At 42.5% G+C, this 25000-nt stretch overlaps 4 protein-coding genes across 4 annotated transcripts in view; 2 read left to right on the forward strand and 2 right to left on the reverse strand.

Moving 5' to 3' along the window:
* LOC134291681 (uncharacterized) overlaps positions 1 to 25000 on the forward strand; it is a gene marked incomplete at its 3' end in the record, with an annotated part of 111914 nt that overhangs the window by 13038 nt on the left and 73876 nt on the right.
* Positions 2419 to 4190, forward strand: LOC134291683 (uncharacterized; the record flags this gene model as incomplete). The annotated part of the gene is given in 1 exon segment (XM_062859756.1): positions 2419 to 4190. A coding segment is annotated over 1 exon segment (890 nt), but the record flags the coding sequence as incomplete, so codon positions are not given.
* LOC134292191 (vacuolar protein sorting-associated protein 33B) lies at positions 7625 to 9787 on the reverse strand. Its single transcript, XM_062861098.1, has 2 exons — positions 9549 to 9787; positions 7625 to 9488 (listed from the first exon to the last, which is right to left on the reverse strand). The coding sequence occupies exons 1-2, from the start codon at positions 9704 to 9706 to the stop codon at positions 7691 to 7693; spliced, it is 1956 nt and encodes a 651-aa protein (XP_062717082.1). The 5' UTR covers positions 9707 to 9787; the 3' UTR covers positions 7625 to 7690.
* LOC134291951 (myelin expression factor 2) lies at positions 18097 to 21988 on the reverse strand. The gene is made up of 6 exons (XM_062860446.1): positions 21829 to 21988; positions 21024 to 21556; positions 20530 to 20650; positions 19202 to 20065; positions 19005 to 19140; positions 18097 to 18932 (listed from the first exon to the last, which is right to left on the reverse strand). Exons 2-6 carry the CDS (start codon positions 21476 to 21478, stop codon positions 18877 to 18879), a joined length of 1632 nt encoding a protein of 543 aa, XP_062716430.1. The 5' UTR covers positions 21479 to 21556; positions 21829 to 21988; the 3' UTR covers positions 18097 to 18876.

A 25000-nucleotide genomic window follows, 5' to 3' on the forward strand; every position in this document is an offset into this window, starting at 1 on the left:
CCATGGCGAAGGAAGAGTTTGAAGAAGAGAAAGACCGTATTTATTCAGCAGCCGAAGTGAATGGGTACGACAGGCCTTTTGTGGATAAAATCATACGAAAACATAAACGAAAAACACAGCGCAACAGTATAACTACCCTACAGCCTGACACCAAAGAAGTAAAAAGAGTCAGCCTGCCATTCTACCCGAAAATAACGAACCCCATAAAAACCACACTTCATCGACAAGGGTTACACGTTGTTCACAAAAGTGAGAACACTCTGCGTGACCTGCTTTGCAACCTCAAAGACAAGGTTCCACCTGACGAGCAGTCTGGCATATACCAGATTCCCTGCAAAGACTGTCCGGCGGTTTACATTGGACAAACCCGCCGGAAAGTCAAAGTCCGCATAAGGGAACATAAGAACGCCGTGGTGTCTAAGAAGAGCAGCGAATCGAGCGTGGCGGCTCATACGGTGGAAACCGACCACGAAATAGATTGGGGAAGTGCGAAGATCGTTAAAACTGTAAGAAAAGCTTCCCACTTAAACGCATGGGAGTCAATGTTTATCAGCAATGCCCAAAAACCGCTGATGAATGAAGACGATCCTCCCATCATGTCGAGTCTATTCGATTTCGTCGACACGAACCACCAGCAGCAGTAGCATTCTCTCTCTCCCAACTTGGAACAGCGCAATCAGTCGGACATTGTCCCGTAGATGGGCTGCATCGAGCCCGAAACCGGTCGGCATTAAGGTAATTTTTTAATTATTTTGACGATTGTAAGAACCATAAGTGTCGTGTCTTATCTCGCGTCGCGTTTCGTGATTGTCGTGTTTGTTCTTACGTTAGCACTAAGTACACAAATTAAAAGGCTGAAAGTCTCTCTAATAAAGACAAATCAATCAATCAATTGATTCGTACCACTTATAAATAACTATAAGCTGGCTTCGTGACTTAGCTGAAATGCCGAAATATTTCGGAGTTGAGATTCCGAATCTTACCAGAACGGATTGTTCTTTTTGTTTATTTATCATTTAATTTGTGTTCAACACTGTGAAAATAGATCAGCATTTTTTTTTGTTCGATTTCTTAATAAATTTAACGAGTTATTTCAAATATTCGTTCAAAAATTTCGATTCGTCTTAAAGTACTCCGCGGGCCGCATCTTAAGGCTTGGAGGGCCGCATGCGGCCCGCGGGCCGCAGGATCAGCACCACTGGCTTATAGAAATCGAGGTAGATTGTTCCTCTCCCTTGCTGCCCCTTTTGGCATGTCAGTCCTATGTTGTTTCTAACGCAAATCATATTTTTGTCTCTCACGAGCCCATTTAAAATAAATTTGATATTTTTCTTGCCTTATTTCTCAGCTCAATGTGCCACGAAAAGTTTATGCATCACATGAATACACTTTTTTGAAAACAATTGGAGTTATAGTGCAAAACGTAAGCAATTTGAAAAACAACATGGGACTGACATGCGAAGATTGGCAGCTTAGTTGACTTAACCCTTCACAGTTTTGCTCAGTTGTTAAGTTTCGTCGGAAAACCATGTATATTAGAGTGGGTCAACGTTAAATGGAGAAACTTCAAATTTGATCGTATCAAGCCGGAACAAAGCTTTATCAATCTATATTAGCGTTCAAAACAACTGTGCAAAATTTGGGAGCGATTGGTTGCGTCCCCGTATTCCGCATTGCGATTGAAATTTGTATGGAAGTTAGTATGAGAAAACGTACTTTTTTGCATTTTATTCATAAGATGAATTCTTTTGTCTAATACCATGTAACTAATGACGTCAAAGTATAGCCTAGGATATGCCGAAAAACTTTGCCGAAGACCGCAAAGTGATCCGACGCTTGTGAAAAAAGTTATTCGCCTGGTAAATTAGGCCAAAATTTGAGATTTTATTATTGATGTTATTCCTTTACATGTTAAATGTTAAGCACCACCGGGCAATCTGTACGTTATAACTTCTTTCACAAGTGTCGGATCACTTTGCAGTCTTCGGCAAAGTTTTTCTGCATATCCTAGGCTATACTTTACCGTCATTGGTTGGATTGTTTTAGACGAAAAATTTCAATTTATGAGAAAAATGCAAAAAAGCACGTTTTCCCATACTAAATTCCATACAAACTACAATCGCAATGCGGAATACGGAGAAGCAACCAATCGCTCCCAAATTTTGCACAGTTACTTTGGACGCTAAAATAAATCGAAAGAGCTTTGTTCCGAAAAATCGACTTTGTTGACTCAGTCTAAATTGTATATATACATACACCCTTTTACCTATTTTCTTTTTACTGAATGACGAGTGAGAACTTCTAAGTTTTCTAAAATGTTCAATTGAAGTTTTAAAACGGGCAAAACAGTTTTGAATTCTATTCTGTTCAAATGCCGACTAAAAGTAACAATATGTTTTCCATGCTTTTTTTTTCACAGAGTCAAACAGTGCACCGAGGAGAACCAAACGCTACTGAAGCGTATCAAAATCCTCCAAAGTCAAAATCATGATCTCATGAGTCAAATGAAAAAGATTCAATCGTTGCTAACCAAGGGCACCGGCAAAACTACCCAACCGGCCACTTGTCTGATGGTGTTGCTTCTCAGCATGGCTCTGGTGGCCGTTCCGAACCTGAAACTGGGTGGATCCCACCAGCAGCAGAACATTCAGGACTCGATCGAGATGGCTGAACTGTTGCAGGAGGCTGCCAGCGAGAAGACACAGGTCCCGGCCCAGGCGCAAAATCGGCGCTCGCTTCTGTTCGACACCAAGGAACAGCTCGGCGACGCACTGGTCGATGAGGAAATGAACTTCGATGAGATCATGGCATTCAATGTGAACTACCTGATTGCCAGCGAGCACGATTACTCCTCCGAGGCCGAGGAACCCAGGGCCAAGCGGTCGAAGACACAATCCCTAGTGGAGTACGACGTGGACGACGAAATCTGGAACGGAAGCAGCAAGATTCGCATCAAAGCGGAAGTTAACGAACCGGTGAGCACGGTATTCAACGAGAAGGCAAAGCTATTCCAGGAAGCATTTGAGCAAAAGCTGAACGAACAGAGCTCGGGATTCAACATCAAAGCGGAACAGATGAGCGAAGTAATCGTCGATCGTGAGCTGTTGGATGGAATGTCCAAGCACGGTTCGGCTGCTTTATACGACAGTTTGAATCTCGACAACCTGAAGAACGGTGCCGGTATTGAACTGTTGACCGCTAACGGAGCTATTTCGGCAACGACCGGAAGCGTCGAGGAGGTAGGTAGGAAACTGAATGCTTCGCAACAAATTCAACAACAGAATAATAAGAGAAAACTCTTACTTTAAAGTGGAGAATAGTCGTTAGCATTCTATCTTTATCTATGTTAAAATCCTTTTCCATTGGGCTGTTATTTCTATGTGTACATAAGTTCTACTTCGTTAAGCATCTATATTATATACTAAAATTGAAGTTTAGAGGATTCTAGACTATACTTCTACACACAGTGTAATCCAATTGTGAGCTGGCATTTGTGCTATTGATCGTATGATAAGTTTACGTAAAATGATACAAACTCTACACATTTAGTATTGAAACGTACTGGTATAAGTTTTGATTTTTTCCACCTGTTTTCAGAATAGAGAAAAATATCTGTTAACCTTTTCTTGTTATTAGATTCAGACTTTTTTATATTATTTTTAGCTCTAAATTAAACTATTGTGCAATTCGATTTTATTTCCCTATCATCATAACTATTACTTGTAGCTTCTAGCTAGTTCTGGTTGCTTGAAATATAATATCTTTATTTGAATAAATCGTTTAAAACACTAATCTAAGTCCTACAACAGTGTTATGATCGCACGGGAAATTTTCTTCACACTATAAAGTTTGAGCAAATAAGTTAAGTTATAAACAGCATCATTGTTTTTCTGAAGACCAAATTAAAAGCAAACCGGTGGAAAATAGAAACCGATTCCTAAAGCACGCAGATTTCTCGTTTTTCTCCTTCACTTCGCATGAGAAAATCAGACTCAACAAATTACCATTCGTAATAGTAATTTCCTAGATAAACAAATTGGATATTTAGCTACTTGACCGGTGGGGTGAAATTTCTCAACACAATCGGCAAGTAAACCTGGGCAAAAATTCGTATATTTTAAAACCGAATAGATGTAATGTTATCGTACACCACACTACCATTTAATATATATTGCTGTATATAAACAGTAGGTTGTACCGAAGTGTCTCTGCTAGAACCGTATCCGAAAGCCTTTGTAGGATCACCGACACTTTACAAACGATCGCGTTGCACGTTTTTTCCTCTTTTCCTCTCCGTATCAATTCGATTCCACATAACTGCCTTGATGTTCTGTTGGATCTCCTTAACTAGCTAGTTTTCTCAAGATAAGTGTCTTGTACTTATTTCATTGCTTTCCACTGGAAGTACTTGCTGCTGTTGAGATGATTCCCGATGATATTTATCCTGCCTACCTCTTCGCTCCGTTTCTTCTCCCACCGCGCCTTCTCTTTTGCCCGCAGATCCTCTTGATATCGCCGCTGCATTGACTTCTCCTGTTTTCGGAATTCTTGTCCTTTACGCTTCTCCGCCTCGTGCTTCGCCCAATTTTTCGCCAAAGTATTCTCATACTCGCTTCGATACTTAACCGGCTCCGTCACTTTCAATATTCCTTGATATTCGCTTTGTTCTTCCGTTTCCGCTTCTTTCATTTTCGGTTTCAGTAACGATTTTTTTGGGTTTCGGAAACTGTGGGTTGTTGGCCTAAGGTCCCCTATCCACCGTGGTGAGACTGCCACCTTAGGCATAGCTTCCGGTGGAGGAGCATTTCATACTCAGCCGCTGAATGCCAGAACAGACGCTGTTTGAGCCGCACCTCCTTGGTGAACAGACGCTCGAGACGTACCTCCTCAATCCGGCTGAAGTCAGAAGGACAACAGTACCAAGGTTGCACTACCAGCTAAGCACACAATTCTTAGCTGGCGGTCTTTGTCATCGCTTGATCCGTGGAAGCATGAGGTAGGAACTTGTGAGGACCAGAGCTATGTTGGACGCTCTCCTTTTCGACTCACCGTTTTGCAGCCCCATCCTCGAATTGTTACTCTTCAACGGCATCCTGTTCTTCATTTACAGCTTCCTGTTGAACTAGTGCTGCACCATCGTAAATGACGGTATCAGCTAGCCACTAGAAACAGCTTCCACTCCTTTTACCTTTTAGTTCCATGTTGGTCGTTGCGGACAGTTGTTTCTACTGTGCCGCTCCTGTTGGCACAAAAAGCACTTGTTCTTCATAATCCTCGTAGAACACCTTCCCTTTCCACTGAAAGATTTGCACCGTTGGTGGAATATCGCTTTTCACGTCAATGTTCAAACCTCGCACACCGTTGAACATATGATGGTCAAGACTTGGTTCGACGACAACTTCCCAAGTAACAAAATTTATTTTATAATGCTTTTGAAGAATTCTTCAACACCTGTTCTTTAAAACCGAACATAAACCATATTGCTCTACATAACAACATCAACTCAACCATAAACCCGCCATAAGACTAAAGTGGCCCATTCTAAGATGCACTTGGAGAGTTGATTTCAAGATTCTCTTAAAGCTTGTTGTACTTCCCAAGATGTCTTCTAGGCGAATTGCCCTCTACTTGTAAAGCTTTTCAAGTGCACGATAAAACGATAATAAATTTGTCAGCTTTTGTTGCTGCTGCCGCTTTCACTCTAGAACAGTTGATCTTGCTCAAGGATGGTTATTTGAAGATAACTACGAGAGCCTTTTAAAACTGACATCAAGTTCAACAGTTCTTGTTGTGTTTATGGTTTTATGCATTGAGTCCCAAGTATTATTGGAGTTCTTTTTAAAAACAAATATTAATGAAGAATAGTTGTGCTCAGTTGATCGACTAGAATATGTAATACTTTAATAAAACTATCATAAAAACAAATAAAACCAAATAGAATCAAGATTGTTACTTGGGTTTTCACGGATTTTAACACATCCAAGGTCCAACGACAGATGCTCATCAGATATCTCCGCAGGAGTATCATACCGTTACTTCCGGCACGTGACATGATAACGTCAACCGTTTTTCCGCTGGAATAGCAGAATTTGACATGTCCTGAATTTGTCCGCAACACCTCAACTGCCACTACCGTTTTGAACTCGATAGACCATTTCCATGCAACAAAAAACTATTGAGTACTACCTATCTATTCATCGATTTGTTGCAGACCAGCTGCTGCTACGTCTGACTGCGATGAGAGCAAAACAACAACTGACATGCCTGTTGTCCTGTCGTAGTCATTACCTCAAATGTGACGGCCCTCAGCTTTTTAAAATGTTTGCCATACTGCTGCTTCCACCTTTCAAATATTACATCCGTTAAAATACTACCTTCTCATCTCCGTGCATACTGGTTTACGATTGAACTCCATTGGGAGATTTTTACTCTAAACTTCTTGGTTTTTGTATGAGCTTTCGAACTGATTTTCTAGCTGTTGTTGTTGCATTTGTAGGATATTTTCTTCATTATGGCTGCCGCTGTTCATCCTCGATACTCACCAGATCACGTTCTACCTGTTGTCAGGGTATCTTTGTTGGTTTTGAGCTGATGAATGGCATCCTTAACTACCCTCAGCGTGAGAGTTGGATCCATTCCGTCGTCAGTTGCAGTGACGTAGTCGTTAGAACACCACGTGATTAATCCATTGCTGTACCGAAGCATTATATGCATTATATCCAGAATTTGACTTACGGTTAACGTTACATGCCCAGCCAGCATCAGCATAAACTTCAAGATCTTAAGATGCGTCTTCCAGCTGCAGATCAATAGTTGATTTCAAGTTGCGCAACACTCGTTTTGCTTCGACCCACTCAACAATAGTTGCTTGGCGTACTCTTCTTTCGAGGATCGATGCACTGATTACAATATCTGGTCTTGTATTTACGGCTAGATACAGCAAACCTCCAAAAAGGCTCTGGTATTGATCTTCGGTGGGTAGCCTCTCAGATTGCTCTTTTTGCATCCGGGGTCCATTGGTAGTGATGCTTTTGGGTCCGTTAACCCAAAACCATCCACAAGCGTCTCTATGTAGGTTTGTTGAAGAGGTCATAAGCAATAACCGCGGGTAGTCCGACTGCGACACTTTCCTAGGAAATGCTTCACATCACCTAGTTCCGTCAGTTGAAACTCCGATATTCTTGTTCATTCGTTTTGATCAGTAGTATGGGTAGTATGTCATCCACTTATACGAGCAAGGGTCCAATTCCCGATTCAGCTTGTTTGAAACCACTCTGCATGAGAAGTTCATTTAGCTTTCGATACCACATTCTCGCAGACTACTGCAGTATTGCTTACAGACTTTTTCGAAAATGGAAGACTCGACGTTGTATGTCGTGAATTCCCTGAATTCCTGAGGGTAGCTTCATGTATACTGTTTCTTCAAGTCCTCCATAAAGATATGCAGTCTTCACGTCCTTCAGAACATACTTGTAGAAAATATTTAGCCCGGAAAGAATCTCTATTATTTATAGATTTGAACGTAGCCAATCCTCAGCATTGTGTGAGTGGTGCCTTGGCGGTATGAGATGGATATAATTACCTAGTATTTGATCCGAAATACCACAAAAATGAAACTAACTGCTTCAACATTTGTAATGTATCTTCATTTATTAGAAAAAAAAAATAACTAATCCATAGAAATACAACTTCAACACTCAACGACACTTTCCAACAAATCGCACCCGGATATCATACCATCCGAAGCGAGCACAACCCGACCGCCGGTCAATTTCTCCACCAATTGACATGCGGCCACCTCGGCATAGGTGACTCCTCCGATCACAAACACCACTATCGTTTTGACCTTGAGCGGAAGCAACCGGTTGACGTCCGCCTTCGCGCTTGTAATAGAGAGCTCACGTATCGTTTTAGGTCCGAAATCTTTCCCGCACAGCTTCAGCCGTTCCAGGTGCCCGAAGCGGTTGTTCATATCCTCGAAGCTGGTTGCGTTCAGTATCATTTGGCTGAGTTGAGCGATCAGTGGGATGTAGTTCCCGTTGAAGACGTAGCTGGGGCACTGCTTCTTGGCGCTTCCAGAGGGGGTTGTTGGACTAGTGGGGGACACCGTCGGTTGGCTGGAATCGTTCGTATCCGTTGGCAGTTGCTTCAGCTTGTTCGCTTCGATTTGGAATGGAGTTTTGAGAATGGGAATGGAAATTTGAGAGAGAATTTTCGCTTTCGTCAGATTGGTAGTATCTGGAAATAGCTTCGCCTGGAACAAGTTGTTGAACACGGTGAGATGGTGATATCCGAAGGCGTTCAAGTAGGCGGTCATTAGCTTGGTCATGTCTTCACTTGTTAGGCCTATCGTTACGTGATATAGGCAGATAAGACGAAGGGTGTTGTATTTGTGGGCGTCAGCCGCCAACAATTCGTCAATGTAGGTCATGATCTGCTTACGATTCGTATTAGTTAGGATGCTTTCTTCGATTAGTTGAAGTTTTTCAAAATTCGCTCCAATTTCTTCCATGATAGTTTCACATAGAAGCAAATGCTTGAAAAGTTCCTTCTTCTGGGCAGCCACTTTCGGTAGTTTATTAGTGACGTAGTCCTTCATTTCCGATAGTTTCATGTCTTTTGAGTACGCCTTCCCTTCCAGACCGAGCGCTTTTGCTTGAGAACTCAATAGGCCTATCACCTCCGAAAAGTGACGATATCTATTCTCTTGGTAGATAACATCCTGAGCACCATTCATTTTCAGGTTTGTTGTACCCTGCTGTTTGAATTTAGATTCTTTTTCGCTTTGAAGAATCTCCAGCTTCCCGTTCTGTATTTTGTTCCCCGTAGATTCGATGGTCAGCGAGCCCGAATTGTGTTTGTGTATTTCTAACAACAGGCCTGAATAGATAACTGGAGTCAAAAGACACGACGGGTAGTCTCTATCTCGATCCACGATCAACATGGCACTGAAATCTGAATCATCCTTTGTTTCACCACTTTTCACCTTCCGCCCTGCTTCTATTTTCTGCATCATTCCCAGAATATTTTCAGCGTTCTCTCCAAAGCTGAACAACAGATTAGGCCTCCCCATCACCATGTTGAAGATTCTCAGACTTTGAGCAATCGACCCCAACAGCGAACCATCCCGCCGGACAAACACATCGGAAAACACGTTCGGTATCTCCAGACTGAGCAATCCCTGATCCAGCGCTATGAAATCCCACTGGAAGCTGTACAAATCCACATAGCCATAGAGACCTTCTTCCTCCAGCAGATGCTCGAAGCTGGCCAGCACCTGTGGGAACACCATTACATGGTACTGGCGGCTGTTCCGTTCCGATTCCGCCGCCAGCATGCTGCTCGAGGTTTGACTCTGGTAGCTGCTGATTTGATCCAGTGCACTCTTAAACGTCAACAGGTTGCTGGTGAGAAAGTACAGGAATTGCTTCCGCTTGGGCGGTGCATTCTTCGGGTCAAATTTGTAGATTTTATCGATGCCATTCTTCCTGAAACAGAACTAGACTGTGAGCAAGATTTCGGAGAGGACGTTGGTCGGCGATCATTACCTTAGCCAGGATGCTCCTACGACGTTTTCCAGGGGCTTTATCAGCGCTGGTTCGATAATGAGATCCTTGTCGAGTGGAATAGAACACAGAATGTTTTGGAGTTTTTCTTGGGCGGTTTGGCGAAAGCCCAGAAGTTTTTTGTTCAGTGTTGTATCCATTTTAAAGAGCCATGAAAGATAACTGAATCAACAAGGCATTTAACAGCGGAACAATGATTAATGATACTGGAATTGAAAATAAACAAATGCTCTGAGTTGAGTGTATAATTGTGTTTGTGGAACATTTGCGAAAACAGAAGTGGAAAATTGTCGATATGCCATTTGACGTTGGTTGGTTTTGTGAAGGGCTAATGTATTTTATGTGTCATTGATACTTTACAAATTTCAAAATTTATTTATCCTATGTCAAAGAAAAAACAATTTCGCATTAAGATTTTTAGTATTTCGAAAAATACCTAGGTAATTGCCGAATTATCGGCAACAACGATAAACATTGAGCGAAAGGGAGAAAAGGGAATAAATCAAAGGCATGTTGCTTAGTCAGCTGTTGCAAATCAGCTGCTTTATATATTTATTCAGATCGACTACATTGTCGTATGGTTGCCTATCTATACACCTTCGCTCTCATGGGTATCCCACATGGAACTCATGGAACACGTTCACAGTGCTGACACAACAGATGTAATGTTTTAATTAACACCTATATGGTTCCGCATTTTGCGTTTGACCCAATGTTTGCTACTTTCAGTAAAATTTAAATGACAATCTCGCGTATCATGCCTCGAGCCCCCAAATGTTTTGATAAAACTGCTTCTTTGCAGCCTTGCTATTCCCAAATCTTGGCGGGATTATACTGTCAAGTTTATTCCGTAAGTGGATAATGCATCGTATGAAGATCAGACCTATCAATTTGACCTCTTTCTTCTGAAATGATTAGAACGCTTTGTCGAGCATCACATACGTGATGTTTTTCTGGCAAACATGCCTCTCCACAAGAACCAACATGCTTACCAAAATGGAAAGTCCACTGTGATTTGTTTACACAATGTTGTTCATGATATCGGAAAACATTCATTCAAAAACAATTTTGTTTGGGTGTTTTCTTGGATTTCCAGGATACTTTGGAAGACGTACCTTTCGATTCCATATTGGAAGCCGCATGGATTGTTCTAATTATCTTTCAATGATTTCCAATTGGATTTACCTACCAAATGCTCAAAAACCAACATCTTTTCTCGGCATTACGTCAAGCAGCGATTAGGAAATTGAGTGTTTGTGGATGCCCCCATGCGGGAGTCTTGCCATGACTTTTAAGGACTACGAGATTCCGCAATTGAGATAACTCAATCTGGTTTTCCTACTTATGATTTTGTCCATCACAAGCCTCAACAGGCTGCTTCATTTGTATATCTTAGCTTAGAATCCGACTGTGAAACTTTAAATCATTTGATATGTAACTACCCAGTTTTTACGCAACTGCCTTTCCGAGTACTCGGTAATCACTTGATAAGTGAAACTGACCTAAGAAGCCTGAATCTTCAACATGTTCTGTTGTTCTGAACCCGTTGTGGCAAGTAGCTATAGGCTTACTTTACGCTTTATGCGTGTTTTACAATGCCCTTTTCAGGGCGCTGTTGAACCCGTTGTGGTACGCATATCTAAGCGATTATGTCGACCCTATTCCCTTTCCTTATCTTTCCCTATCTCATCCCTTATTCCTTCCTTCGCTCTCCCTCAGGTAAATGATGAATAGGCTCGTATTCATGGCGATGGCACAAATTTCCCAAATGGAGGAGAACGTGCCTCTGGAGCCGACCTACTGATAGGGTATGTGTGCCATCAGTAATCTCATGCTCCCATTTTCATCCTATTCGAAAACAAGCGATTACGGCACCGATTGACTCCGTTCTTTTTGTTTTCATGGGTGCTCACTTCTAACAAAAAATGCAAAAATAAGAAACAAAACAAACAGCGCTTCAATCCTTTGTTTTTCGTGGGATGAAAATGGGAGTCACATGCTTAATAAGGGAACCAAAACCCTACCTGATACCATCAACCTTGGACGAGAACGGTTTTCCCGGGAAGCTTACCAGAATTATAGAAGCAACGATGATAGGTGTGCAAAACTGCGTGAAGGTTTCGAGCGAACATTGCACTATAGTTCATTCGAATCTCGACGAGGACTACAACAGAGTGATGGACTTTAGGGGTCTGCTGTTTAACATAGTGCTAGCTAAAGCGTGCCATGCGGAGAAGTGGGTGTATCAGCTGAGGTACGATTTTCAACAGATCCGACCAATTTGTTTGTTTCGCAGACAACATGGATATTATTGACAGAACATTTGGAACGGTGACAGAACTGCACCCCCAGGAGGGTCTCCAGTTAACATAGTGGTTAAGGCTATGGATTGCCAATCCGGAGACGGTGGGTGCGATTCCCATTCTGGTCGGGAAAATTTTGTCGACTCCCTGGGCATAGTGTATCATTCTGCTTGCCTCACAATATACAAATTCATGCAATGACAGGCAAAGAAACCCCTTCAATTAACTCTATCCCGCCCATGACTTCTTTTAGTGTTTTAAAATAGTTTTTATTATTTTTGCTAAAAATGGTAGAACAAAATCTTATTTTCTATGCCAAAATTATCGTTTAAGGCTATTACAACTAAAATATGAGATGGTGCTCTGGAGCACCACCAGGTATTTGTAGAACTTTATTTCATGATTTTTCTCGTTAAAAATGGTCAAATCACAGGATGCTTCATTTGACAATCCAAGAAAATCACTTTCCGAACCAGTTTTATACAAATTCATTAAAATTCGAGACAAGTAGTTCTCAAAAACTTCGAACTTTAATGCCATCAGAATTCTAGAATGGGATGCAAACAATGATTACATTGAAAAATTGCTTATTTTTGCACGCCATGTGCCCAGTGGTGCATATATGCACCATTCATATTGTATCAAATTAAGGGTTTAAATACACATTTCAGTTCTTTTCAACGTATGACTATACAAATAAATAGTAAATCTGTTAGGGAACTATTTTTATTTCAACCCATGAGGATAACTATGCCATTAATTAACACGTCGAAGTTGGTCATTATTTTTTTGTCGAAAAAATAGCTTTTCGTAAAAACTTTTTTTTGACAAAAACATTGAATTTATATGCGCATACTTAGTGTAATGCCTTTAGAGAGAGAACAACTTGTGAAATCATGATTTACAATTTAAAAAATTCAAAAAACTTCATTAGTTTCAGAGATACAAGGGTTGAAAGTTATGGTGCTCTACAGACACCATGGGCGGGAAAGGGTTAATAACTGTGGAAGTGCTCAAAGAACACGAAGCGAGGCAGGCCAAGTCCCAGTGAGGACGTAGAGCCATAAAAAAAGAAGAAGAATAAGAACTGCATACATCCGCCTGAAAGCTTGCTTATTGTACTATTGGTGTGTATTTGTGATTTGCCAACTATGGACCTCGCACAGTATTTAAATATTTAAAAATAATAATAATATAACGGTTGAGCAAGGAATTTCTTTCACATAAATTCCGACGCATCTATTTCAGCTAGGGTAAATGTACCAACAGTGGTGCTATTAGTAGCTCCTTGTAGTAAAATATTTGAATAAAATTGATAATGCTACAGAATAAAAAGTCTGAAAACGTTGATCGGTAGTTTTTCACTTAAGTTTGCTAGGAAAAATGTAAAAACCATTGTTTATTTCAGTTTTTGCTAATAAATCACTTGCACCAACTATAGGTACACGGTTCCTATTATGGAGGTAAAAATTAACATTGGTTCCTATAGTGGCGCATCACATTGAATTCTTATGGGACCCACCACTATAGGAACACTACCACCACTATAGGTGCAAAGGAGCAAAAAAATTAAGGAAAATAATTGTTTAAAATAGGTTTTTCGCCAAATCTTGGACACTAAACTGAATTAATTTTATTGATTAGTTATGATGCATCTATTAAAAATGTAATTTGCAAGCTTTTTGCTCGAAATAATGCCAAATTGCCTCTACCACCACTATTGGTACTACCTCCACTAAAGGAGCTTTTACCCTAATTAGAAACTTTCATTATATTGACCTACATCACAAAATGACTTCCGAGTAATAACAATTCCGATACCTAATTCATCACTGACCGGACCGACCCGTCATACCAGGCACTCTATATAGGAACTCACCGTCATCGTCGTAGAAGCAATCGTCCAACTGATAGGTGGCACCCTTTTTGTACAACTTGCGAGGAATCTGGATGTTCTCCCTGATGTCAGGCTTCTTCTGTGTGGGCGTCTTGCTCGCATCGAACGACACCAATTCCGATTCGTATTTCTTCACATTAATCAGGCAATCACGACTCGAGGAGATCGAGGACACATCGGAATCATCCGAGACTTCCTCCGAGGACATACCGTGTTCTCGCTTGACCTGTCGAAGCGTCTTCGGGCGCCTATCGGATATGTTTTTCATCACGAACATATCCTGGTTCGGCGCCTTGATGGAAATTTCCGGAACATCTTGATCCGACTCGTGTTCCTCCACACCGATCCGTTTTACATCAACTTGACTCGTCGCATTTGCGTACTTTTTACAGCTGGTTATAATTTGCGAAAACTCACCCCCTTCCTGATTGTGCTGTCGTATGTCGTAAAGTCGCTTATGTTCCACTTTGGGCTTCTGAACTTCCTGGAAGTTGCGATGGACAAACTTGTTCAAATGTTCCGCGAATCTATCGTCGATATTCTTGATTCTTCCCGATTTGAATAGTTCCCAGTTCTCTTGAACCACTTCATCATGCTTTTCAACTCTAGTTACATCTCTCGGTATCCACTTGGCTTTGATGATCTTCACTACAGTGTAGCGATCTGCCGGAAAGCTCTCCACCAATTTATCGATACTCCACTCTTCCGGATCAAAGTTGTGCAGATACCGTATCTGTTCCTTCTCGGACCAGGTCAGAAAGTTTAGCTGCTTAGTTTTGAAATACTTGTTTCCAACAATCCAACTCTGCAATCGCTCCCGATAGTGCTGCGCTTCCTGTTCGTACTGTTTGTGTGATTTGTGAACCTGGCTGAAATCGGCCTCATCCAGTTGTTCCAGCTCGTTCAGATTTGTCTGCAGCTGGTCTCTGTTCAGCAGGGCCATCCGACGGTCGACACCGGGGTTGCGAGCCCGCCGGGCATAATTCCGGGCGAGTAGTTTTTGCTTGTTATAGGCAAGTTTGAGAATTGTACGTAGCATTTTAAATATGTTTCGGACGTGATGGAAAACTATGACGCAGTGTCTGGAAAAAAAATTGACGAATAAATAGCTATAATAACTTAGTTACTTTGCACGCTTGTTTTGACTGGATAAACAGTAAGCGCGACAACAGAAACCATCGATGTAGATACTACTTATAGATGCCTAGAAGATGTGCCAATTGACATTGCTGTGTCATTTCATTATTACAGTTCACATAGGCCCTTTTCAAAAATATTTCTTGCTATGGTTGAAAACGGACTATGTACAGTGACAGACGAAATTAAAGATTCAGCTACATTCGAATGAGTGTAATCAGTTTCGTACCTTTTAATTCCGCCCTATCTTGCTTATCCTTTGACAGATACGCGTATTTCGACTACCACTTATAATCTTCCTCAGTGTCAGTCAGGTAGTCGAAATACGGAATTAAAAGGTACGAAACTGATTACACTCATTCGAAGAGGGTATTCTGCTTAGAGGGTTCGAAAAGTCGGTACAAGATTCAGCTACAGTTTTTAATATGAACCAAAAAAAATATACATAGGTAGCAGATCAGGCTAAGGCCGGGGTGGCCTCTGCTGTACATAGTAGCCGCCTTCATTCCACTCGGTCCATGGCTGTTTGTCTCCAGTTCCGCACTCTGCGTAGGGTCCGCAGATCGTCCTCCACTTGGTCGACCCACCTAGCTCGCTGCGCTCCACGTCTTCTTGTACCGGTCGGATGACTCTCGAGAGCCATTTTAGACGGGTTGCTATCCGACATCCTGATGACGTGACCCGCCCACCGTAGCCTCCCGATTTTCGCGGTATGGACGATGGTTGGTTCTCTCAGCAGCTGATGCAGCTTGTGGTTCATTCGCCTTCTCCAAGTTCCGTCTTCCATCTGCACTCCGCCGTAGATGGTACGCAACACCTTCCGTTCGAAAACTCCAAGGGCGCGTTGGTCCTCTGCACGTAGGGTCCATGTTTCGTGTCCATAGAGGACGACCGGTCTAATCAACGTTTTGTAGATGGTTAACTTTGTGTTACGGCGAACTTTATTCGATCGTAGAGTTCTGCGGAGTCCAAAGTAGGCACGATTTTCTGCCACAATGCGCCTCTGAATTTCTCTGCTGGTGTCGTTGTCGTCGGTCACCAGTGAGCCCAAGAACACGAATTTTTCAACCGCCTCGATTTCATCCCCGTCGATATGAATTCGGGGTGGCGGGCGCGGTGATTCCTCCCTGGAGCCCTTTGCCATCATGTACTTTGTCTTCGACACATTAATGACTAATCCGATTCGCCTGGCTTCACTCTTTCGTCGGATGTACGTTTCCGCCATCGTCTCAAATTTACGAGCAATAAATAACATCAATATCATCGGCGAAACCAAACAGCTGAACGGACTTCGTGAAAATCGTCCCACTCGTGTTTATCCCCGCTCTTCTTATTACACCCTCCAAAGCAATGTTGAACAGCAAGCACGAAAGATCATCACCTTGCCGTAACCCTCTGCGAGATTCGAAGGGACTCGAGAGTGTCCCTGATACTCGAACTACGCACATCACTCGATCCATCGTCGCCTTGATCAACCGTATCAGTTTATCCGGGAATCCGTATTCGTGCATAATCTGCCATAGCTGTTCTCGATCGATTGTATCATACGCCGATTTGGAATCGATGAACAAGACTTAGTGATGTGTGGGCACGTTGTATTCGCGGCATTTCTGCAACACCTGGCGGATGGCGAACATCTGGTCCGTTGTAGCGCGTTCACCCATAAATCCAGCCTCATATTGCCCCACGAACTCTCTTGCAATCGGTGATAGACGGCGGCATAGAGTTTGAGAGAGTATCTTGTAGGCAGCGCTCAGTAGTGTGATCGCGCGGTAGTTCCCGCAATCCAACTTGTCGCCCTTTTTGTAGATGGGACACACGATACCTTCCATCCATTCCTCCGGTAATACTTCCTCCTCCCAAATCTTGATAATGACCCAGTGTAGTGCTCTCACCAGTGCTTCTCCACCGTATTTTAGAAGCTCGCTTGGTAGTTGATCTGCTCTAGCGGGTTTGTTGTTTTTCAACCGGCCAACCTCCTCCTCAATCTCTTGAAGGTCAGGGGCCGGAAGTCTTTCATCCTGTGCACATACTCCTAGATCTGTTACCACGCCACCTTCGGTACTTGCAACGTCGCCATTGAGGTGCTCATCGTAATGCTGCCGCCACCTCTCGACCACCTCACGCTCGCTCGTGTGAATATTCCCGTGATTATCTCGGCACATGTCGGCTTGTGGCACAAAGCCTCTGCGCGAGCGGTTCAGCTTCTCGTAGAACTTTCGTGTGTCCTTAGCTTTTCCATCGCTTCGCGATCTTGTTCTTCCTGCTGGCACTTCTTCATCCGGAAGACTGAGTTCTGCCTGTTCCGCGCCTGTTTGTAACGTTCCTCATTCGCTCTCGTACGGTGTTGCAGCATTCTCGTCCATGCTGCATTCTTATCGTTTTTCAACTGTTCACATTCGCCGTCGTACCAGTTGTTTCTGTGATTCGGAGTCGCGAAGCCTAGTGCTGTAGCCGAAGTACTACCTAATGCGGATCGGATGTCCCTCCACCTCCAGTCATCTTCAAGTGTAGCTGCGCCAAGCTGCTCTTTTGTTGGTAGGACCACTGCTAACTGTTGCGCGTAGTCTTGAGTCACTTCTACGTTGCGCAGATGCTCGATGTTGAGCCGCGGCGTTCGACTTCGACGCGTGGTGATAACTGTCGAAAGTTTTGAACGCATGCATACAGCGACTAAGTAGTGATCCGAATCTATATTCGCACTGCGGTATGTGTGGGCATTGGTTATATCGGAGAAGAATTTACCGTCGATTAGAACGTGGTCGATTTGGTGATCGGGTGATCTCCAGGTGGCTTTGTGGATATCTTTGCGGAGGAAGAAGGTGCTTCGAACTACCATTACCACGGGAGGCTGCAAAGTTTACGCATCGCTGGCCGTTATCATTCGATACGGGGTGCAGGCTGTTTCGCCCGATTACCGGTCTGTACATTTCCTCCCTTCCTACCTGCGCGTTCATGTCGCCGACAAGCGTATAGTACTAGCCAGGACCCAAGCTTCCAGAGGAGAGAGGACAATTGGAGGCGGTAGTTGGTGGAACGCTCATTTACCCCTCCCCCCTTTTCGAAGTCATCCCTATTGAGCGTACCGCGAAGGTAAGAGAGAATGAGATTTTAGTGGGTCGACTCCACATAACTTGATTTTGTTCTGTTTCCATCATCCCAGAAATGTCATCGCAAGAATATTCCGCAGTAATACTTTCTCACTAATCTTTATTCGTTACCATTTATTTGCATACCGCAGTTGGAATATATACGAGTAGGTACCTTGAAGTTCAAGTTGTAGATGGTAATATTTTCTCGTAGACTGGTTGTAATTACTAGAGCCTAGGAGTGCAACACTACAAACTGAATTACCGGAGGCGCCCATGTCCGACGTAGAAAGGAATCAAACGAATAAGGACAGTTGTTACTGATGTCGTCATTTACATGCCTTTATGTGGAGTAATCAGTTTATTCCTAATGCCAGAATATCAGTTCAGAACCATCGCAGTATTATAACTTAAGCTAAACTCTAATCTATGCTGTAAAATGGACAATTGCCTTTGACGATCATCCCTCTAGTTGCTGAAGTAAAACAAAGATGTTGCCCCAAAACAATTTCGTTCAAAAAATCGTCCAAAACACTGAAGTGAAATTTGTCAAATACTAGCCGGTGGTCACAACTAATGCAACGCTGTAAAAGAAAAACAATATCGAACTTTTTCGATACTACCAGAAACTTTTCTCGCCTTCGACACTTTTCTTGATACGGGCAAACGAAAAAACAGTCAACCAAAACGATGCAACGGACAATCGCAAAATAATTTGGTGTTCCAGGAAAGAAAAGCGTCGTCCTTTGCAAAGGTTCCTACGTGAGAGACAAAAGACACCCACTCATCCTACTAAAATGTATAGCTAATGTAGCTCAAAAGGGTTATGTTTCTCTGTACTGGAAGTAAATACGGGAGCGAACAACCTCCTACTATGGTGCTGCTTAGAAGAATGTGACATCAACGGTGCGACCATCGAAACGAGAACCGTCCATCAATTCTGAAATTGCGAAAAGAAAACAATTAGTTTAAGGAGGTCGTCTACGCGGTGATGGGTTTTCAAACGACATACTTATGGCAACCTCAGCATCTCGCTCCTTGGCGAAGCGAACGACGCCAGTGTCCTGTCCACGAATTTCGGCAAACTTGACTTCTCCGACATCACGGAATTTGTCACGCAGTGTCTGCCATGTCCAGGAGATTGGCATCTGTAGATGAGAAGGGGTGTTGAAGAGAATTTTCCATGGAATTGCTTTATAATATACTTACATTGCGAATAACAATCGTGTCAGAAGTTTTGCGGTTGCCTCCGTTATTCATGCCGCCGCCGCCGCCGTAGCTCCGGCCATAGTCGTCATTCGGGGCAGTGCTGTAGTTGCGGACATTCGATGATCCCATGTCGTAGTCGTTTCCACGGTTGCCACCACCGCTGCCTCCAAATGCTCCAGAAGAGTAGTTCTGATTGAAGCTACCGCCGCCGAGTCCGCCATCGTTTCCTCCTCCACCAAGGGAACCAAGACCTGCCAAACCGGAACCACCGGTTCCACCGAGTCCACTAAGCCCACCGCCGCCTCCGCCGGTAAGATTACTCAAGCCAGTCAAGTTCGACAAACCAGCAGCAGCATTACTCAAGAGAGAATTCTGCAAGTTACCCGTTAAATTGGACAGGCCCACGACGCTGCTAAGCTGAGCGGCAAGATTGCTGTTCAATCCGGAAGCAGCGCTCAACAAGTTTGCACCAAGTGGAGGTTGAACCGGAGTCGGAGCAGCGTTTTGGATGGGATTGTTCTGAGACTGATTGTTCTGCTGCAACGTGGGAAGATTGCGAGCCACGTCCTTTAGTGGTTCGCCGTTCGGACCCAGACCAATGCCGATACCCTTCAAACCCTCCGGCAGACGATTAAGCTCACCCTTCTCCGGTACGCGATCAAGACGAACGGTCATGCGACGGTCGAACAACATTTGCCTGTCAAACATCGAGATTGCCTGGACGGCCTCGACCGGATGATCGTACTCAACGACTGCGAAACCTCGGCTGTTGCCGTCTTTGTCGACAGACAGGTCCACATTCTGGACCTTGCCGGCCATCTTGAAGACCTGCTTGAGCTTTTTAGCATCGACCTTGTAATCAAGCTGTAGTCGACGATCGACGGGAGACGATAACGTTACGAGAGAAGAGATGGAAAAGAAAGAAAAGCAATGACCTTACGATTAGCTGATTGCCAGTTATTTGAAATACACTACTTCAGGAGAAAAAGGATACAACTGTTTTGCGGGATTTCTTGCAATCTGGTTTAAGTGACTCATTGTTGAAAATATGATTTTTCAGGCAGAATAATACAATCCTAAACAACACATACAAAAACATTTTTAGTAGATAGGTAATTTTGGTAGGCCCTTCTTATTAATTTTATGTCAATACTGTCATGAAATTAGGTTCAGCTTGAAATTTTTCTGTGAACACAACTTATAAACTTGATCGATGCTATGGAAAAATCTAATCAAACCAGGTAAATCCACCAAATGAACCCACAAAACAGCTACGTAAGAGTAAAATGTACTGTAAAAGAGAATAGACTACAACAAACGATACTCACATTGGCGATGAAGATACGGGTATGCAGAGGTCCCTGAATGCCGAGACCTTCCAAGAACTTGATGCTGAGACCGTAGGTATTGAAGTCCGGATTGAAACCACCGCCATCATCACGTCCCGAACTATACGACGAGCCGAATCAGCGATAAACATACAACAGAAACAAAATACAATTTCAAATAAGAATCGCACAGAGAGCACCAAAGAAGCTCCTCGCTGAACAGTGTGCAAGATGATGCGAGATCCACAAGGGTTTATAGAACACCACCCCAGATTAGGGAAGAACTTAACGAGGAAATGCTTCAAAAGCTAAGGATCATTATAATGCAAACTGAATTAGTAAGATGGGACAACCTGCAAAGGAAATCTATTCGAAGTGATAAGAACGACAATCACAATCATACCAACATCACAAAATACCCATTCTTCGAATAAATCCCCTTCCAAGCAACCGTAATCTTACGAACTACCAGAAAATACCAAACCAACACGCACATTCGATCATCATCGCGATCCCGACGCCGGCTGCTATCGTCACGATCCCCACGGAACGACTTGGGTACAACGCGGCCGTACTTGTCCCGCTCGTTCCCGTAGTCCTCCTTGATGACCAGCTGCCGACCGTTGATATCGAAGCGATTCATTTTGTCGAGAGCGGACTGCACATGTTCGGCCTTTTCAAACTCCACGATTCCGCAGCCTCTTGGCTTGTTGTTCTCGTCGTGGAACAGCTCAACGAACGACACGTCGCCGACCTCCTTGCGGAACAGATCCTTTAGATCCTGCCAGCGGTATTCGTACGGGACGTTCGAGACGTAGATGCGACGGCAATCGCCACGGTCACGATCACGGCTACGGTCCCGGTCGTTGCTGAAACGGGAACTCTGCCGGCCGCGATCATTGCGACGAGACCGCTCCCGATTGTTCTGCTGCTCGCTATCGGTATCCATCACTTTTTCAAACTTTCCAAATCAAAATCAACCGGACCGAAGATGCACACCTTTTGAGAACCAACCACAAACTAGTCGCTAGAAAACAGAGCAAGAAACTTTACGATTAAAAATCCACACGAAACCAACGATGCAGAGGTAGAAAAGTAAACATAAACGAGGTAAACATTTTTTTGAGGTTAGGTAAGCCGGAGCCAAAACAATATTGAACCAAAGTGGAAAATGGAACGGGCGGAGCCCATGCCCCTTTTTTTCTCTGCACGCAGACGGCACTTTGCCAAATTGGACATTTTCACTTATTTCCCGCGAAATAACAATTCCACTTGAAATATTCCATCCTAAAAGCATACCTGACGATACCAGCGATGAAAAGCCGCCAACCGGATCGATGAAAACGATTGTTTGCTGCCTAAATTTGCACTTTTTCACCGGCACCACACGCGAGCACACGCACTTTGCGGTTCAAGAAAGCCACGAAAAGTGTTGCAAAGCAAAAAAGATGGCCGACGCCGACTGTCTTTGGCGGGTGCGACGTTTCTGAACGGCCAACGGCAAGGTTAATGCAAGGGAGGTAGTTAATCAAGGAGAATACATTTCAAGCATAACTTTTCAATCCGACGTAACTCGAGAATGTAAACAAATCCGGGTTAACTGCTGCCAGAGCGTTAATGATTAATCATAAATTTAATCATGATTAATGATTAATGATTAAGATTAATCAAAATCATTAATCATAATCACAAAAAAAATCTCATTTAATCATTAATCATTAACGTTGAACCATTCGTCATTGAAATCATCGTCATCATCAAACATTTGAAAGCAGTTTTTTCGTTCAAATCAAATTATTTTGCAACCAAAATGGATTCACTGCATTTCATATGAGGAATGTAATACAGTGAATACATTTTCGTGGTCATTGTTTTGATTTACAACGAAAAAACTGCTTTTCTATTACCAAAAAATGATGACGAATGCTTGAGCCTTAATCTTAATCACACTGTTTTTGCAATCTAATCATTAATCAGTAATCATAATCATAAGAAAAAATTTTAATCAATCATTAATCATTCATCACCAAAAATGATTCATCATATAAAATATATGATCCAATTTAAATTGGTTCAAATGCTGTTCTAAATAATAATATTTATGATTCTTTTTTCAAACATCTCCCAGACAGAGTTACCTTTTACTTTCGAACTTCAAAAACATGTTAAACAATCTAGGGGCAAGACACTGTGCAATCCGGAGCAACTCTGAGCAATCCTGAGTAACTCTTTTTGCTCGAATCCATTCAGAAACGTCTCTACGAAGCGGGAAATCAGGCAAGACTGCTTGATTTTTCACTGATATCTGGCAACACTTCAGGAAAACCAGAGTGATCCAGAGCAATCCTGAGGAATTCTGAGCAACACTTCGATAACAGAGTTACTCTCGCTGTATCTGTCCTGCCCCTAGTAAACAATAAATATATTTTAATCATTTTCGGTTTTTTGTGATTGATTAATCATGATTAATCATGATTTTTAATCAATGAGCCATTTTTAATCATTAATCATAATCAATAATCATAGATAAACCCAGTTTTAATCATTAATCATAATCTTTAATCATCCTAAAAATCACATTAATCATTAATCATAATCAATATTCACCAAAATTGGAATTTTAATCATCAATGATTAATCATGATTAAATTTTTTGTTAATCATGAACGCTCTGACTGCTGCATGCATGATCTAGGGGCAGGACAGATACAGCGAGAGTAACTCTGTTATCGAAGTGTTGCTCAGAATTCCTCAGGATTGCTCTGGATCACTCTGGTTTTCCCTAGGGGCAGGACAGATACAGCGAGAGTAACTCTGTTATCGAAGTGTTGCTCAGAATTCCTCAGGATTGCTCTGGATCACTCTGGTTTTCCTGAAGTGTTGCCAGATATCAGTGAAAAATCAAGCAGTCTTGCCTGATTTCCCGCTTCGTAGAGACGTTTCTGAATGGATTCGAGCAAAAAGAGTTACTCAGGATTGCTCAGAGTTGCTCCGGATTGCACAGTGTCTTGCCCCTAGGGTTTTCCTGAAGTGTTGCCAGATATCAGTGAAAAATCAAGCAGTCTTGCCTGATTTCCCGCTTCGTAGAGACGTTTCTGAATGGATTCGAGCAAAAAGAGTTACTCAGGATTGCTCAGAGTTGCTCCGGATTGCACAGTGTCTTGCCCCTAGATCACAAACCATGCATTCACAATGCTGTCATGGGAATAAGAGTGCGACAGCCATCAAAATGCTATCATAATGCGGTACTTTTGGTCAGTGCTGAAAAATTCATTTCGGCATATCTAAATTCAATCACCTACAGCCTAGCCTACAGCTCATTTTAGAAGCTGAACCTGAGAATATGATATATGAAAAACTTGTGCGGCTAAACCAGTTCTGCAAGAAAGTCACGGAAAAACGCTATTTTTCGAATATTTAATGTGAATGTCACGGACTACCTTCGAAAAAATGCCAAATGATATTCACGGTGAATATCATTTGGCATTTTTTCGAAGGTAGTCCGTGACATTCACATTAAATATTCGAAAAATAGCGTTTTTCCGTGACTTTCTTGCAGAACTGGTTTAGCCGCACAAGTTTTTCATATATCATATGCTCAGGTTCAGCTTCTACACTCAGGAAAATTGCCTCATACTTAATGGCAAATATCCATGTGCCAAACCACATCCAAAGTATATGCAACCAATACCCGATTACGCAGGCAAATTAGTACATGAATAGTATGTGCTCTAAATTGTATGAGTCGCTGCTGTATGGTGCCTCATCAAAAGTATGAGTCGCACTAATGGAAAACATTTGTTTACCCCCATTGCAAAAATCCATGTCCCGGACACATAGAAGGAATGAAGATTTTTTTCCCAGTGTAAAATGAGCTGTAGGCTAGGTTGTGTTATTGCAAAATCAAAACAATATTGTCCAATATCTCACTTTTCTTGGAGTTTTAGGGGTGTTTTTCAACAAATTCCATCGATCATTGGTGAAAAAAGTTACTCAGAATTGGCTTCTTAAGCGGTGTTGAGATAATTCCATATTCGGAATCTGCATGCCAAACTGAGCCGAAATCCAAATTTTCATGAATTTTGGTGCCCGGGAACCTATTTAAAAATCAATTTGAAGTTTGTATGGGAGCGATTTCTCGAATCACCCCTCGTCGCATTTTGTACTGGGCGGAGCTGTCAAGCAGTTGCCCAGCTGTCAAAAGGTGATTTCAAAAAATCTCTTTGAAATTGATTTTAGGTACCAAAATAAAGTTCTTAAAATCTGAAAAAAATCATAGTGGCTCAGAAAAAGATGCTCTTTCGTATAAAATCGGATAAACCAAACATTTTTCAAAATTTAAAAACCCAATTGGCTTCTTTAAGTGGTGTTGAGATAATTCCATATTCTGAATCTGCATGCCAAACTGAGCCGAAATCCAAATTTTCATCAATTTTGGTGCCCGGGGACCTATTTAAAAATCAATTTGAGA

This window comes from Aedes albopictus, chromosome 3 (assembly GCF_035046485.1).
Source record: "Aedes albopictus strain Foshan chromosome 3, AalbF5, whole genome shotgun sequence".
In the NCBI taxonomy this organism is placed as follows: domain Eukaryota; kingdom Metazoa; phylum Arthropoda; class Insecta; order Diptera; family Culicidae; genus Aedes; species Aedes albopictus.

Bases quoted from the DNA above. Each gene is read 5' to 3' on its own strand.
- LOC134291951 (XM_062860446.1), bottom strand. From the start codon at position 21,478: ATGGATACCGATAGCGAGCAGCAGAACAATCGGGAGCGGTCTCGTCGC. The intron at 20,066-20,529 runs GTGAGTATCGTT...CGTCGACTACAG, and splicing joins CCCGTATCTTCATCGCCAAT to CTTGATTACAAGGTCGATGC. The intron at 19,141-19,201 runs GTAAGTATATTA...TCTCATCTACAG, and splicing joins ACACGATTGTTATTCGCAAT to ATGCCAATCTCCTGGACATG.
- LOC134292191 (XM_062861098.1), bottom strand. From the start codon at position 9,706: ATGGATACAACACTGAACAAAAAACTTCTGGGCTTTCGCCAAACCGCC. The intron at 9,489-9,548 runs GTAATGATCGCC...GTTCTGTTTCAG, and splicing joins GTAGGAGCATCCTGGCTAAG to GAAGAATGGCATCGATAAAA.